This window comes from Procambarus clarkii, chromosome 56, assembly GCF_040958095.1.
Source record: "Procambarus clarkii isolate CNS0578487 chromosome 56, FALCON_Pclarkii_2.0, whole genome shotgun sequence".
Lineage (NCBI taxonomy): Eukaryota > Metazoa > Arthropoda > Malacostraca > Decapoda > Cambaridae > Procambarus > Procambarus clarkii.
Window position 1 is genome coordinate 26,943,843 of NC_091205.1, and position 15,879 is coordinate 26,959,721.

Below are 15,879 nucleotides of genomic sequence, written 5' to 3' on the forward strand. Positions count from 1 at the left end.
AAAGTAGCTGGGTTATGAGGGTAAGGTATAGGTATGTGAGGACAAGTAGCTGAGATATGAGGACAAAGATTGGAGAGATGAGGATGGAGAAAGGTGCTTGTGTTTCATAATATATTTTAGCTTTTTTATTTCTATTTTAACAACAACCAATTGTTTGAAGAATTTTTTTAGGTGCATCGGCTTAGCATATTATATTACTGATTATTAAATACGCAAAAGCGAAAACAAAAGCTCGAATATAGAGATAATAAAAAAGAATTGAATATCGACAGGAGAGAGAAACACAGAATGAGAGAGTGAGAGAGAGAGAGAGCAGAATACACTGGAGACTACCACATCCTAGATGCAGATGGAAGCAACGTGTGAATGATTCTAAGATGCGACTCAGATGCTCTTACAGGCGCGACTTAGAGGCGCTTACTGGCGTTCAGTAATAAAAACTCCATTTATGAGTGCCCTTGCCAGAGAGGAAAGAAATTTAAGCTCCATCAGATTCATTTCCGCGCTCTCCATCCAAAAGTACAGCGATAGAGAGGGCGGAAAGTTAAGCTCCATCACTGAGCAAAGAAAACTCACGGGAATTTAAGTTTAGGTAATAGAATACGAGATGTCAGAAAAAGTTAATTAAAAACAAATTTGTACATGGTAATCGGTCATCCAGTTCGCATCCTCTTCCTGAATTTCATCTCCCCATCCCTCTACCTCCCCCATCCTTTCCATTCCCTATGGACATCAATCCGGTCATCCAGTTGATCAGGTTTTGAAGAGGTAGTGTGTAAGAGGCTGTGTATGACACGTGGGAGGGAAGAGAGGAAGAAAGAGAGAGAGAGAGAGAGAGAGAGAGAGAGAGAGAGAGAGAGAGAGAGAGAGAGAGAGAGAGAGAGAGAGAGAGAGAGAGAGAGAGAGAGAGAGGAAGGGAGGGGAGGGTTTTTAGAGAGACAGAGATAGTTATAATAATAAGACCACAGTGTGTACAGAGATTAATAGAACTGAACAAAGAAAGCAGAATGTTGGACAGAGGCAAAAACTGACGCAAAAAATTGAGCAGTCCAGAATTCAAAGAAGAAATCGTAAATAGCTAAATCCATTGTTTAAAAATTAAACCTACAAAAAAATCTGGGTTTGGAGCAATGATAAATAACATATAAATTTAATTCCCTCTTACGTGCATTAATATGTTTAATGACAAAAATATTTCTCTGTAATACTACACATATACCACGCAATGCATTTTATCAGCATGATAAAACACGTTTCTTTCAAATCTGAAATACGCTTTTATATTAATAACGACATAATGGAAGAAAATGTAGAATAGAACCAGTGAAGAGCAGAGGTGCCATAGGCACAATCAGAGAACACTGTATAAACATCAGAGGTCCGCGGTTGTTCAACACCCTCCCAGCAAGCATAAGAAATATTGCCGGAACAACCGTGGACATTTTCAAGAGGAAACTAGATTTATTCCTCCAAGGAGTGCCGGACCAACCGGGCTGTGGTGGGTATGTGGGCCTGCGGGCCGCTCCAAGCAACAGCCTGGTGGACCAAACTCTCACAAGTCGAGCCTGGCCTCGGGCCGGGCTTGGGGAGTAGAAGAACTCCCAGAACCCCATCAACCAGGTATCAACCAAGTATAACTGATTTATAGTTTTATATTTCGTTCCTTTCACTCACCCTGAGGGAAAACATTTCAAATAGGTTCTAGAGACTAATGAGTATTTCTTGTTAAATCAAAATTTTACTATCAAGAAGAAACTTACTAGAGCATTCCTCTATTTACATTCATGTTCATGTCAGTTGAGAGTGGCTATCAGTTGTGCTTTTGATACACCAATCCGATGTGAAGCTGAACTACTTCTGTAACATTTTGAATGGATTATACAACCCAGGTGAATGAAATGAATTACTCCTGTGTCATTCATGCGTTTCTTGAGAGTACACTCATTAATAGCAGATAAGTTTAGTTTGTTCTTTATTAATATGCAGGTAAGTGGTTTGTATGTATCAATATTTCTGTATATAGATAGATATATACATACTACTTCCTTACCCTGTTAGAGTAAAGCAGAATATTCACTCCAAATACTAGATCGTTTGAGTCTATCTTTACCTTAGTTGAACATTGCTTTCCAATATTTAAACAAAAGCAAATACCCACCTTCAAGCAACATCCAGTATGTCTTTCCCTCCGTATTTTAAGTACTGTAAGACACCGCGCAGCGGAGCTGTATTTCATGAAATGGAAAGTAAAAAAAGGTTGGGTGAAAGTGGCAGGTGAATATTGCCTTCAGAAACACGTACACACGGAGGAAAAAAACGAAAAAAGTTTAACGTTTAGATTGACATCAAATGCTCAATTCTGATTTGTTGCCGTTTGTTCCGAGTGCTTGGCTGCTTTGACAATTTGGAATTCGATGACAATATACTGTAACTGGATGACGTTCTCTTTGTTCACTTATATGTATGTATGTATATATATATATATATATATATATATATATATATATATATATATATATATATATATATATATATATATATATATATATATATATATGTGTGAGTGCACTCACCTAGACCCACACATCTGAAAATGAAGAATTCTTTATTTTCCGATATGTGGCTTGGGCGTCTAACTGGATAAGTTTTATTTTTATGTTGGTGGGTAATCAGCATGAAATGATTCAGACCAAAAGAGAAATGTGCCATTCACCGAGAGAGTTTACAGTCGCAAAGTGAGCGAGGATGAACACATAACACACATCTTCAGCACTTCCTCCATACAAAACACTCCACCATGGATGGCATTTCGCTGAGCACATAATTCACAACAGTATGAGCTGAGACACTGTTAAATAGTTGTAACTTTAACTGTTGGACCATGATTATAAAGTTCACTCTGTCGGACATTTGCTCTGACTTTCAGGTCTCTGATGGCATCAAGAAGTTGAGGATAAAATGATAATTTGATACAATAATATTCAACATTTTTTTTTTATTAACATATTAGGTACATCTGCATTAGTGCAGCTACCCTAGACTATATGAAGTGGAGTACAGTGTGTCAAAAAAAAAGCTAACTAGATGATGCTAAAAAATCCCCATCACACAGGATGGTTAGTCATACAGAGGCATGTGATAAGCGGTCTGCACTGGCAGACTCCGGATGCATTTTGAGGATATCAACAACACAAGATTGAATAAGGTAGCAGTGGTAATACAAGTCCCCATCTCGCAGGATGGTTAGTCATACAGAGCCATGTGTTTAATAGCCTGCACTGGCAAATTTTGGGTACACTGTGAGGATATCTTCAAGAATACGAGAGTGAATAAAGTAATTGCAAAGCTCCAGGTACCTCATGCCAACTGGTCTGAAAGGTCTAATAACTGGGCATTCAGTGATGTAGTGCGGGAGATCATGCCGTAGTTCCTGCTCACAGAGTTTGCAACTGGAGTGCTCAGGATTGGGAGACCCGTCACCTGCAGCCACCTGCCACAGGTAACGGTAACCCAACCTGATCCTTGCAACCACTGTGTCGCACAGTCTAGTGGACGTTTTGTGCTGTCCATAGATGTAGGTTTCAGATCTGAACAAATCATAGCTTTTTATACTAGTACTTTCAGGTCGTTGGGAGTCAGTAAGTTCTTTCCTATCAGATCTGAATGTTTGGACCAATACAGTTTTGACAGCAGAGATGGGGATACCTAGATCTAATTCAACTTCTAACTTGTTACACGCTAATTTGGCTGCAATATCTGTCTCATTATGATGGGTTATATTTATGTGTGAAGGTATCCATACAAAGGAGATTCGAGACCCTTTACTCTGTGCATCAATTAGGTCATTTATAATTGGGAGTATGAGGTTCTTGCTGTCGATCTTCCAAGAGAAGTTTTCGATTGCTTGAAGAGCAGACTTTGAATCGCAGAATATTATTCCTCCTCCAATATTTTTTAATGTGCTGGTTGCTAAGTGTAATGCTGCTAGTTCTGCTTGTGTGGAGGTCAGCCAGTTGTTTAACCTGACACTGACAGTCTTTGTGCAAATATTATTTCTATAAAACCTACATGCCGCTGCAGTCCGTCCAGTAGAAGACTGGACTGAGCCGTCGGTGTAGACACAGTGCTCGTGAGATCTTAGACTCTCGATGGAGGAGGGTCAACAACAAGGGTGCAGTGTGTAATTTAACTCTACGGCATTCACACGCCACATTTAACTATTTTGCTTAAATGTGGAATATTTTTCCAAAATGTGATAAGTTTTCCTTTTACTTCACTTTTTTTGAGAAACACCCAAAATATTATTAGCATTTTTACTAGGTGGTTAGATAGTTTATATTATGGAAGAAGACCTAGTTCAAAGAAAACCAATTTATACGCATATATATATATACATATATATAGATCTTCATTAGCTTACTACCTAATTAATTCCGTTGTTCTGATAATTCAATGGTTAATCCTCTGACCTATTGGTTAGCGTTAGCTCGTTAGTGATTCGGGGAGTTTTACTTCTATAAGTATTTTCAGATGAGTTTACAAAGGGGTTGGTTGTGTGTGTACTTGGAGCTATCAAGATCATTTCAACAGCCGATACCAATTTGGTGAACACATTCTTTTAGAGTTGTTTTGTCGAATTATAGCAATGCTACACCTATTGTATCATTGAGTTCCAACACACACACACACATAAACCCCCGGGGGTCTGATAGCTGAGTGGACATCGCTCTGTACTCATATTCCTAGGGTCCGGGTTCGATCCCGGCTGATGGCAGAAATAAAATGGGCAAAGTTTCTTTCACCCTGATGCCCCCTGTTACCTAGCAGTAAATAGATACCTGGGAGTTAGACAGCTGTTACAGTCTGTTTCCTGTGTGTGTGGGGGGGGGGATTGTTAGTAGTTAGAAACAGTTAATTGATTGACAGTTGAGAAGCAGGTGTAAGTGAATACACACCCCCCCCCTCCACACACACACACACACTCACGGGTTCTTCTTCTACTCACCTTCATAAGTCTCTTTCTCAGCTTTTTGTATTTTTTCTATTGCCTTAATTTCCACGTTGTGCAACATTTATCGTTGTTCTTAATGTATCTTTTAATCTTAACTTTGCTATTGTTTGTTCTTACTGTCATTGTTATATATGTATTTTATTGTTATCATTATCACTATTACTAGTAGTTGTAATAGTAGTTCCAGCAAAACAGCTACACGTACTAAAATTACTAGTGCTAGCAGTACTGCAGGTAGCCTTATATTCTTATATATTGTTTTATTTCCATTATGTCAAACAAAAATATTATTTTGATTTAAATTCTTCAGAGCTGGAAGTCCTCCGAGAGCCGAGCTCTTAAATATTCAATATTTTCCAGTGGGGGGAATTATTTTAACTATTAGCAGGAGTCTTGGTCTTGTTTGGCTGTAGGGATCAACGCACGCCCAAGGTTGATTTGATTTTTTTTATTATTAAAAGAGGGGATCAAATTAAACCCCAATACTCGTGAGGAAATTTTCATGGCTAAGATATTTATTTTTAGGAAAAAGTTTGAGGTTCCTGATTGGATTTGGGTCGGAGTTCAAAGGTCGTTGATTGGTCCATATACGGTCAAACGTTTCCACTATGCCACGTTTAAGCCCTAAAGCATTAAGAATGCTTTTTTATTAGTAGGCATTATCTGTTTATCCCTTCGTCGCAATCATAAAATTCTCGCGTCTCTCCTTCTCCTCCTCCTCTTCTTCTTCCTCCTTCCCTCTCACCTTCATTCCTCGTTCGTTTACCTGATTCTTAGTATCGCCTTTTTCTTTTCCTACTTTAGCCTTTATTCACACCCACCGTTCACTGCCCACTTCCAGGCTGATTTTAATCACCTGACCATTTGGACCAGAGTCAGGAATGGTATGATGTTATGATTCTTAGCTCAGGAAAGGTCAATTAGAGGTTCTGAGCTCATCTGCGATACAGTTTTCAAGTTATAAATGACATGACGCAGGAGTGATATATGTATCTTTATCTCCCATAACAATTATTATCTCTGATACACTCTACAACTATGGTTGTGTTATGTATAGATACCAGTGATGATTATGACGACATGGTTGTGCATAAACACAATTATACAGCTTATTTTTCATGACGTGGAAGGGATAATATGCAGTTAAAAAGAGGAATACTAGTCCATCACAGTTAAATAAAGACATAGAGAACCAGTCGCTCAGTTAATCAGAATTTCAGATAAACAAAACCCACAGTTAAAGGGACAGTTAAATTGAGTCAGAGGTAAATATAGTCATAGTTAAATTGAGCCAGAGTTAAATAAAGTCACAGTTAAACAGAGTCACAGTTAAACATAAACACAGTTAAACAGTCACCGTTAAACAGAGACGCAGTTAAACACAGTTATACAATTACTATTAAGCAGAATTACAGTTAGCGACACAGTTATACAGATATTGGTGGCTGATGTATATTTCATGTAATCGCATACAAATACATTTTATGTAACCTCATACATATATACAAGTCATAATAAACTTATCAACTAAGCCTAAGTAACAGGATTCTTTTTGCAGCAAAAGCAGAATTTGAATTAATTTTTTATATCGCTGAATTAACAAATTTCAGTAAGAATATATATAGTGAAATTATTAACCCCATTTATGGATTTAACTCTGCCTTGACCTACCTCCGTCTTTGCCTCCCTCTTTGTCTTCCTCCTTGCCTTATTCCCTCATTGCTTTCCATCTATCTTGCCTCCCTCTCTCCATTCTTGCTTCCTTCCCTTCTTGTCATCCTCCCTCTCTGCCTTTCACTCTCCCACCCACTTTGTTGCTATTCCTTTTTGCTTCCCTCATTTGTAGAGAGGGTTGGGGTGTGATTTAAATGGATAAGAAGGGGAAAGAGAGAGAGAGAGAGAGAGAGAGAGAGAGAGAGAGAGAGAGAGAGAGAGAAGAGGGGGGAGGTAACGAAGGAGGATTTATGATTTACAGACAAACAACTGACAAACACAACCATTAATATAGCTCACAGAAAGTAAGGCGCCATCAATTGATGATGCTATGTGCTTCGAAACACGAAATGAAGCAAGGAGCGAGGGAGGGAGGGAGGGAGGGGTAGGCAGGAGTGAGCGATTGTTGGACGGAGGGAGAGAGAGAGGAAGAAATGGGACTATAAAAGGGAGGTAGGAGAGGAGGAGTAGGAGCAAGAGGAGAGAATCACTTACCAATCACTTGTAAACAAAAGGACAGGCGAGATCCGGTCCTGTACACCCAAATCTCTCTCTGCTTGTTACCTGAGGCAACTTCCTTTCTCCTTTACTACGTTCAGGGTTTCGTCTCCCAGTATGGTGACACCAGTACAGTGACACCAGTACAGTGACACCAGTACAGTGACACCAGTACAGTGACAACAGTCCAGTGACACCAGTACAGTGACACCAGTATGGTGAACCCAGATTCTAAACACCAGTGTAGTGGTACTAATATAGTGGCAGAGATATAGTGACATGAATATAGTGAAGTAAATACAGAAACACGAATGTAGTGACATCAACAGAGTTTAGGTCTTTATTCTCATGTTTCAAACGTGTCATAGACAGCTTCTCGCTCTTCCTGAGGCCCTCTTGAGCGTCCTTCCCAAGATCCTAGCCAAAGAGAGAGAGAGAGAGAGAGAGAGAGAGAGAGAGAGAGAGAGAGAGAGCGAGAGAGAGGCATGTGTGTTATTGTTACCTGGCTCTCCAAGACGCAAGGAGAGACAGGCTTAGCGAGCGCAGTTCAACGTTTATTTTTCTTTTCTTAGACATTTTTGGCTTGATCTAGGCTCGAGACAGCGACTGAGTCGAAGCCTGGAAGTTGGAGCTCTCTAGTTTTACAATAACAGTGGCCATTTACAAGAGAATAACTGGGTTCCGGAAAATAAAATTTGGGTTTCTCATGCGTGGAGGGTTGTAATGGAGAATGCAAGAGTGGTGGGAAAGGGGAGAATTGGAGAGGAGGCAGGAGTTGTGGACGAGGAAGGAGGAAATTTTCATGCAAGGAAAATAAATGTTGTAGAAAAAACCACGTGGATAACAATTATAGTTTCTCTTCAACTGTAATCTTTCTGTGCCCTTAGAGCGACCATAGCTGCATGGTGAGGAGGAGGAGGAAGAGGACAGAGGACAGCCCCAGACTAGGATCTACAGGTCTCCTGACATCGACCTCTACCTGGCCGTTGGCTATGCTGTTCCTGACTACTCTCAGAGGTGAGTTTGGGAGGTGGGGAAATCTAGGATTCAACTACAAGGGGTGATAACGGGTGGTAACCGGTGATAACGGGTGGTAACGGGTGGTAACGGGTGGTAACGGAATATAGGTTTGTCTGTGGGATCAGTTGGATGGAGTTGAAACATCATATGGAAGGCAGTGTTTTTGTGAAACTTGATTTGATTATTGCTGGAAAACTTTCGGGAGAACACACGTTTTAATTTCTTACAAGAGAGAGAGAGTGTGTGTGTGTGTGTGTGTGTACTCACCTAGTTGTACTCCCCTAGTTGTGCTTGCGGGGGTTGAGCTCTGGCTCTTTGGTCCCGCCTCTCAACCGTCAATCAACAGGTGTACAGGTTCCTGAGCATATTGGGCTCTATCATATCTACACTTGAAACTGTGTATGGAGTCAGCCTCCACCACATCACTTCCTAATGCATTACATTTGTCAACCACTCTGACACTAAAAAAGTTCTTTCTAATATCTCTGTGGCTCATTTGGGCACTCAGTTTCCACCTGTGTCCCCTAGTGCGTGTGCCCCTTGTGTTAAATAGCCTGTCTTTATCAACCCTGTCGATTCCCTTGAGAATCTTGAATGTGGTGATCATGTCCCCCCTAACTCTTCTGTCTTCCAACGAAGTGAGGTTCAATTCCCGTAGTCTCTCCTCGTAGCTCATACCTCTCAGCTCGGGTACTAGCCTGGTGGCAAACCTTTGAACCTTTTCCAGTTTAGTCTTATGCTTGACTAGATATGGACTCCATGCTGGAGCCGCATACTCCAGGATTGGTCTGACATATGTGGTATATAATGTTCTGAAAGATTCCTTACACAAGTTTCTAAAGGCCGTTCTTATGTTAGCCAACCTGGCATATGCTGCTGATGTTATCCTCTTGATATGAGCTTCAGGGAACAGGTCTGGCGTGATATCAACCCCCAGGTCTTTCTCTCTCTCTGACTCTTGAAGTATTTCATCTCCCAAATTTCATCTTCATGTGTGTGTGTGTGTGCGTGTGCGTGTGTGTGTGTGTGTGTGCGTGTGCGTGTGTGTGTGTGAGTGTTTGATGAAATGATGCCTATGATACTTAAATGATCTACTGGGTAGGTGAATGATTCTCTGGGTACTGAGCAAATTTTCTCTGCACTAATATAGTCCATTAAGCATTATTGAGAACAATAAAGATGCAATCTAACTGTTGCAATCTTATTGTTGCAAACTGATTATAGTAATTTATAAATATTTTAATATATAAATAATAATATAATTGTAATGATTTGCTACAACTTAAAAAAAAATTCAAATAAAAATTCCTATAAAAAGACAGAGTATAATATATTTAAGAAAAACGCCAAAATTACTCTGTTGTTAATTTGAAAGAAATAGCCATTTGTTCATAATACCTGCTTGCCTACGTTAATGAATTCCAGGATAAATAACGCTTTTCATCTCCAAAAAAATTGCATTATACACCCAAAAAAATTAAATATATGTTAAAATAGAATTTTTATTAAATTTGCCCATGACAAAGTCGGCTGCTTGCTCTTGAGAAGATTCTCAGGAGAAAACGTATTTCTCCACTAAATTCTGAGAGAAAGAAAATCTTTTGTAAAAGTTACTTGGTATAAACTCTCCTGATTTTATAAATGAGAGCAGCGCGCTGGTATCTCCGCTGGCTGTCAGTCTTTCTCTTCACCTTTAGCATCAAATGTCGCGAGGTTTTCCAACAGGGTTGTTGATTTGTGGGCCAAATTACCCGGCAACACAATAGATGTGAAAACCCTTAATTGTTTCAAGAGTAGGATTGACATATAGAGGGGAGGATAAGTTGTTGCCATTGTGATTGGTCAATGCAACAGGTCTCCTCGTCTCTCGTGTGAGTAGTGACAACATATCCTGATCCCGTGGATCATTACAAAGAGAGAGAGAGACAGAGAGAGAGAGAGAGAGAGAGAGAGAGAGAGAGAGAGAGAGAGAGAGAGAGAGAGAGAGAGAGAGAGAGAGAGAGAGAGACAGGCAGAGAGAGACAGGCAGACAAAAAGAAAAGCAGTCAGAGATATAGTAAGACGGATCTTAGGATCACACAGGGATCAGTCTACTGCCAGGCCGGTGTATTAGGGCTAATATTTACAGTTAATTAGAAATCCAATGCCGAGTTCAACCTATATTTAAGGAAAAACATTGCGTAAAAGCGAAAGCATAAAAGTTGTATGAAACGAACTGTTTTGGATCTCGTTGGTCAAATATTCGCTTTTGCTCAGTATTGTGTTAAATAAACCTCACACACACACTCGCACACGCAAACGCACACACGCACACACACACACACACACGCACACACACACACAGGGGCCGGTGGCTGAGGGGACAACACGCTGTACACGTTATCCTGTGGTCCAGGGCTCGATTCCCGGCGCCGGCGAGAAACAATGGGCAGAGATTCTTTCACCCAAATGTCCCTGTTACCTAGCAGTAAATAGGTACCTGGGAGTAAGACAGCTGTTACGGGCTGCTTCGTGTGTGGGGGGGGGGGAGGGGAACAAATTAGTAACTGTTGATTGATTGAGAGTTGAGAGGCGGGCCGAAAGAGCAGAACTCAACCTCCGCAAGCACCACTAGGTGAATACAACTAGGTGAATACACAGTCACTTACACTTCATCTGTACATCAGTTGATTGACGGTTCAGAGACGGGACCAAAGAACCAGAACTCAACCCCCGCAAGCACCACTAGGTGAATACAACTAGGTGAATACACAGTCACTTACACTTCATCTGGTACATCAGTTGATTGACGGTTCAGAGACGGGACCATAGAGCCAGAACTCAATCCCCGCAAGCACAACTAGGTGAGTACAATTAGGTGAGTACTTCACACACAGGTATGAGGTACCAGGAAAGGCTGCGTGAATTGCACCTCACGTCGCTTGAAGACAGTTCGGGGTGACATGATCACCACATACAAAAATCTCAGTGGAATTTAACAGGGTAGATTATTTAACACGGGTGGTACTTGCACAAGGGAACACAGGTGGAAACTGAGTACCCAGAGACACACAGACATTCGGAAAGGAGGAAATGTATATGTTTATCTCTCAGAATGTTCGGTAATACGTTTATTGCTTGTGATGTGTGTCTATGTATGTATTAACACGATGTACTGAACGGGGTGAGAATAGCTGGAGCTACCTCATCCCATTGTGTGTATTTTACCTCAATAAACTTATTTCAATTTCAATTTCAATTTCGGAAAGAACTTTTTAGATGTCAGAGTAGTTAATAAATGGAATACATTAGGCAGTGATGTGGTGGAGGCTGACTCCATACACAGTTTCAAATGTAGATATGATGGAGCTCAATAGGCTCAGGAGCGTGTACACCAGTAGATTAACGGTTGATAGATGGGACTAAAAGAGCCGAAGCTCAACCCCCAATAAGAACAAATAGACTAGTTCACACACAAAACAAAAGAAATATTGTTTCGGTATATCCAATATTATAAAACACAGCAGAAAATAAAGCACCTCCAGCCACACAACATGACTGAGGCTCCCTGATGGCTGCAGGATTAATTTGGAAGAGATTAACGAAGGTGTAATTCATTTCAATTTTGTTATTGTAGTGAAGTTTGGTGTTGTATTTTCTGCTCTCCTTGCATTCCTGAGGGAGGGGCAACTGGTGCAGGTTCGACTCTCCTTCTCTCCTTTTCTGGGGAATTTGTAGTGAAGGTCAGAGAGAGTAGGCAAGAGATTTCCCAGGCTAGGTAGGAAGAGACTGGCTCTTCTGATTCTTCCTGATTCTTCACTGATTCTGTCAGTGAAGAATCTTCCTAGTAGTGTTCTTGCCACTCAGGCTCTTACTTGTTATCTTAATGTTGAAGCGCTTGTTTAATATCTTGATGGAGAAGGACTATGTGATTATGGTCCGGTAGTCGGAATCACTTCTCTCCACATTTGTAATTCTCGTAAGTGTCTTTCTGTCTCTTTATGCTGTAGTATGTCTCTTTCTGTCTCTTTATGCTGTAGTGTGCGTCTCTTTCCGTCTCTTTATGCTGTAGTGTGCGTCTCTTTCCGTCGCTTTATGCTGTAGTGTGCGTCTCTTTCTGTCTCTTTATGCTGTAGTGTGCGTCTCTTTCCGTCTCTTTATGCTGTAGTGTGCGTCTCTTTCCGTCGCTTTATGCTGTAGTGTGCGTCTCTTTCCGTCTCTTTATGCTGTAGTGTGCGTCTCTTTCCGTCTCTTTATGCTGTAGTGTGCGTCTCTTTCCGTCTCCTTATGCGTGTAGTGATGGTCTCTTTCCTGTCTCTTTATGCTGTAGTGTGCGTCTCTTTCCGTCTCTTTATGCTGTAGTGTGCGTCTCTTTCCGTCTCTTTATGCTGTAGTGTGCGTCTCTTTCCGTCTCTTTATGCTGTAGTGTGCGTCTCTTTCCGTCTCTTTATGCTGTAGTGTGCGTCTCTTTCCGTCTCTTTATGCTGTAGTGTGCGTCTCTTTCCGTCTCTTTATGCTGTAGTGTGCGTCTCTTTCCGTCTCTTTATGCTGTAGTGTGCGTCTCTTTCCGTCTCTTTATGCTGTAGTGTGCGTCTCTTTCCGTCTCTTTATGCTGTAGTGTGCGTCTCTTTCCGTCTCTTTATGCTGTAGTGTGCGTCTCTTTCCGTCTCTTTATGCTGTAGTGTGCGTCTCTTTCCGTCTCTTTATGCTGTAGTGTGCGTCTCTTTCCGTCTATTTACGCTGTAGTGTGCGTCTCTTTCCGTCTCTTTATGCTGTACTGAGTGTCTTATTCCGTCTATTTACGCTGTAGTGTGCGTCTCTTTCCGTCTATTTACGCTGTAGTGTGCGTCTCTTTCCGTCTATTTACGCTGTAGTGTGCGTCTCTTTCCGTCTCTTTATGCTGTAGTGTGCGTCTCTTTCCGTCTCTTTATGCTGTAGTGTGCGTCTCTTTCCGTCTCTTTATGCTGTAGTGTGCGTCTCTTTCCGTCTCTTTATGCTGTAGTGTGCGTCTCTTTCCGTCTCTTTATGCTGTAGTGTGCGTCTCTTTCCGTCTCTTTATGCTGTAGTGTGCGTCTCTTTCCGTCTCTTTATGCTGTAGTGTGCGTCTCTTTCCGTCTCTTTATGCTGTAGTGTGCGTCTCTTTCCGTCTCTTTATGCTGTAGTGTGCGTCTCTTTCCGTCTCTTTATGCTGTAGTGTGCGTCTCTTTCCGTCTATTTACGCTGTAGTGTGCGTCTCTTTCCGTCTCTTTATGCTGTACTGAGTGTCTTATTCCGTCTATTTACGCTGTAGTGTGCGTCTCTTTCCGTCTATTTACGCTGTAGTGTGCGTCTCTTTCCGTCTATTTACGCTGTAGTGTGCGTCTCTTTCCGTCTCTTTATGCTGTAGTGTGCGTCTCTTTCCGTCTCTTTATGCTGTAGTGTGCGTCTCTTTCCGTCTCTTTATGCTGTAGTGTGCGTCTCTTTCCGTCTATTTACGCTGTAGTGTGCGTCTCTTTCCGTCTCTTTACGCTGTAGTGTGCGTCTCTTTCCGTCTCTTTATGCTGTAGTGTGCGTCTCTTTCCGTCTCTTTATGCTGTATTGAGTGTCTTATTCCGTCTATTTACGCTGTAGTGTGCGTCTCTTTCCGTCTATTTACGCTGTAGTGTGCGTCTCTTTCCGTCTATTTACGCTGTAGTGTGCGTCTCTTTCCGTCTATTTACGCTGTAGTGTGCGTCTCTTTCCGTCTATTTACGCTGTAGTGTGCGTCTCTTTCCGTCTCTTTATGCTGTAGTGTGCGTCTCTTTCCGTCTATTTACGCTGTAGTGTGCGTCTCTTTCCGTCTATTTACGCTGTAGTGTGCGTCTCTTTCCGTCTATTTACGCTGTAGTGTGCGTCTCTTTCCGTCTATTTACGCTGTAGTGTGCGTCTCTTTCCGTCTATTTACGCTGTAGGGTTGTATTATTGTTGCCTGTTGGTTCGAATCATCGAAGGTAACATTCAGAAAAAATATTAAAAGATTATCTTCATTTTGTATTTTTTTTTTCAGTTGAGCCAGAATATGAATTCTTTTTCTTCAAAATTATCACATTTTTTTATTATTTCGCATTCACAAAAATGTCATGTGTCCAAAAATTAGAAATATACTGGATTGCAAACATGACGAATCCTGGGCAATATTGCAGTATCATGAACAAATTGCAAATATCATAGTTTGCAATACTAAAATTAAAATCTTGGCCAATTTTGCAAATCCCGCAACAAAAAATCTTTCATAAGTCTTCACGATTACCCAATATAATAAAAAAAATTAGTTGATGCTGGATTACCCTCCTAATTGCGAATAGAAAATTAAATTTTTCTGATAATTTTTTTTTTAAAGTTTGCGCAAAAAAAAGAGACACCTCAGTCACTTCCCACAACCTCAGATAAGGATAATTTGAAGGGCCTTTTTGATGGCCCAATCGACTTGAGAATGGTCCAGGACGGACCGAAACGTCGTCGTCCCTTCACCTTCTAGTGTGTGGTCTGGTCAACATACTTTAGCCACGTTATTGTGACTCATCGCCTACACTTGAAGGGCCTTTTACTAACCCATAACATGTGATCCCAGCCATCGTTCCCAAGCTGATGAGACCCATATTTTTACACTCGAGGATATATATATATATATATATATATATATATATATATATATATATATATATATATATATATATATATATATATATATATATATATAATAATGTGTGTGTGTGAGTACTCACCTAGTTGTAGTGTGTGTGTGTGTGTAGTATGTGTGTGAATGAATTCAACAAACAAAGGAGAAAGAGATTAAGCCTCTCATGCAATAATAGAATTGAACGCTCGTACTGGAGGGAGCGAGGATATGAACCTTGGTAATTGGCATCCCACTCGACTATTACCCAGTGTGGCAGAGTAACGCAGAGACTCACAGTTTCCCCCAGCTAGGTAACAATGTTCCTCCAGCGGGTGGTGAGGTAACGAAGAGCCGTGCTACCTCCCAATTAAATGAGGGAGCAACGAAGAACCTCACTGTTCCTCCAGCAGGTAGTCAGAATAACGAAAGGTGCCACTCTTCCCTTAATAGATGACAGAATAACGAAGTGCCGCTCAGTTTCCCCCTAGCAGGTGACGTTTTAACGAATTACCACATTGCTTCCCCATTAGGTATGGGGAGTAACAAAAACTTCACCGTCCAAAGCATAACCCTGAGTTAACAGAATGACTCTGTGTTTCTCCATCAGGGGGCGCAATAGAGGAGACGACAACGTTTCGGTCCGTCCTGGACCATTATCAGGTCGACTGAGTTCATGGACTTGATATAATGATCCACGACGGACCGAAACTTCGTCGTCTCATGATATGTAGTTTAGTTCCCATTTAGTTATTTACTGATAATAAACAACGTAGGTAACTGCGGCCAGTTTTACTAAGAATTTGCTCCAGGTAATTCCCAATGTTCCTAGAACTGTATACTGCCTGGGGTGAATGATCATCAGTTGGCATCGTGTGAAAAGATTAGTGAATTTAGAGTTTAACGAAAGTTTACTGAAATATTAAACACTAGATGGGCAAACTTTTGGGTGTCAATCATAGGGGCAGGAACTGAGCGTATTAGAGCAGGTCTCGATGGCAGCAAACGCGCAGGAATGAGGCGA

General features: G+C 41.0%; 1 protein-coding gene across 2 annotated transcripts in view; it reads left to right on the forward strand.

Annotated features, from left to right (window-relative positions):
* LOC123770814 (relaxin receptor 1) overlaps positions 1-15,879 on the forward strand; it is a 51,559-nt gene that overhangs the window by 7,817 nt on the left and 27,863 nt on the right. For both annotated transcript variants that reach the window (XR_011223079.1, XM_045762978.2), the window contains exon 2: positions 8,110-8,239. Coding sequence is in view for 1 of the 2 variants with exons in the window: in XM_045762978.2 (XP_045618934.1) it covers positions 8,125-8,239 (115 nt within the window). In the remaining variant the exon portion in view is untranslated. The remainder of the gene's footprint in view (positions 1-8,109; positions 8,240-15,879) is intronic.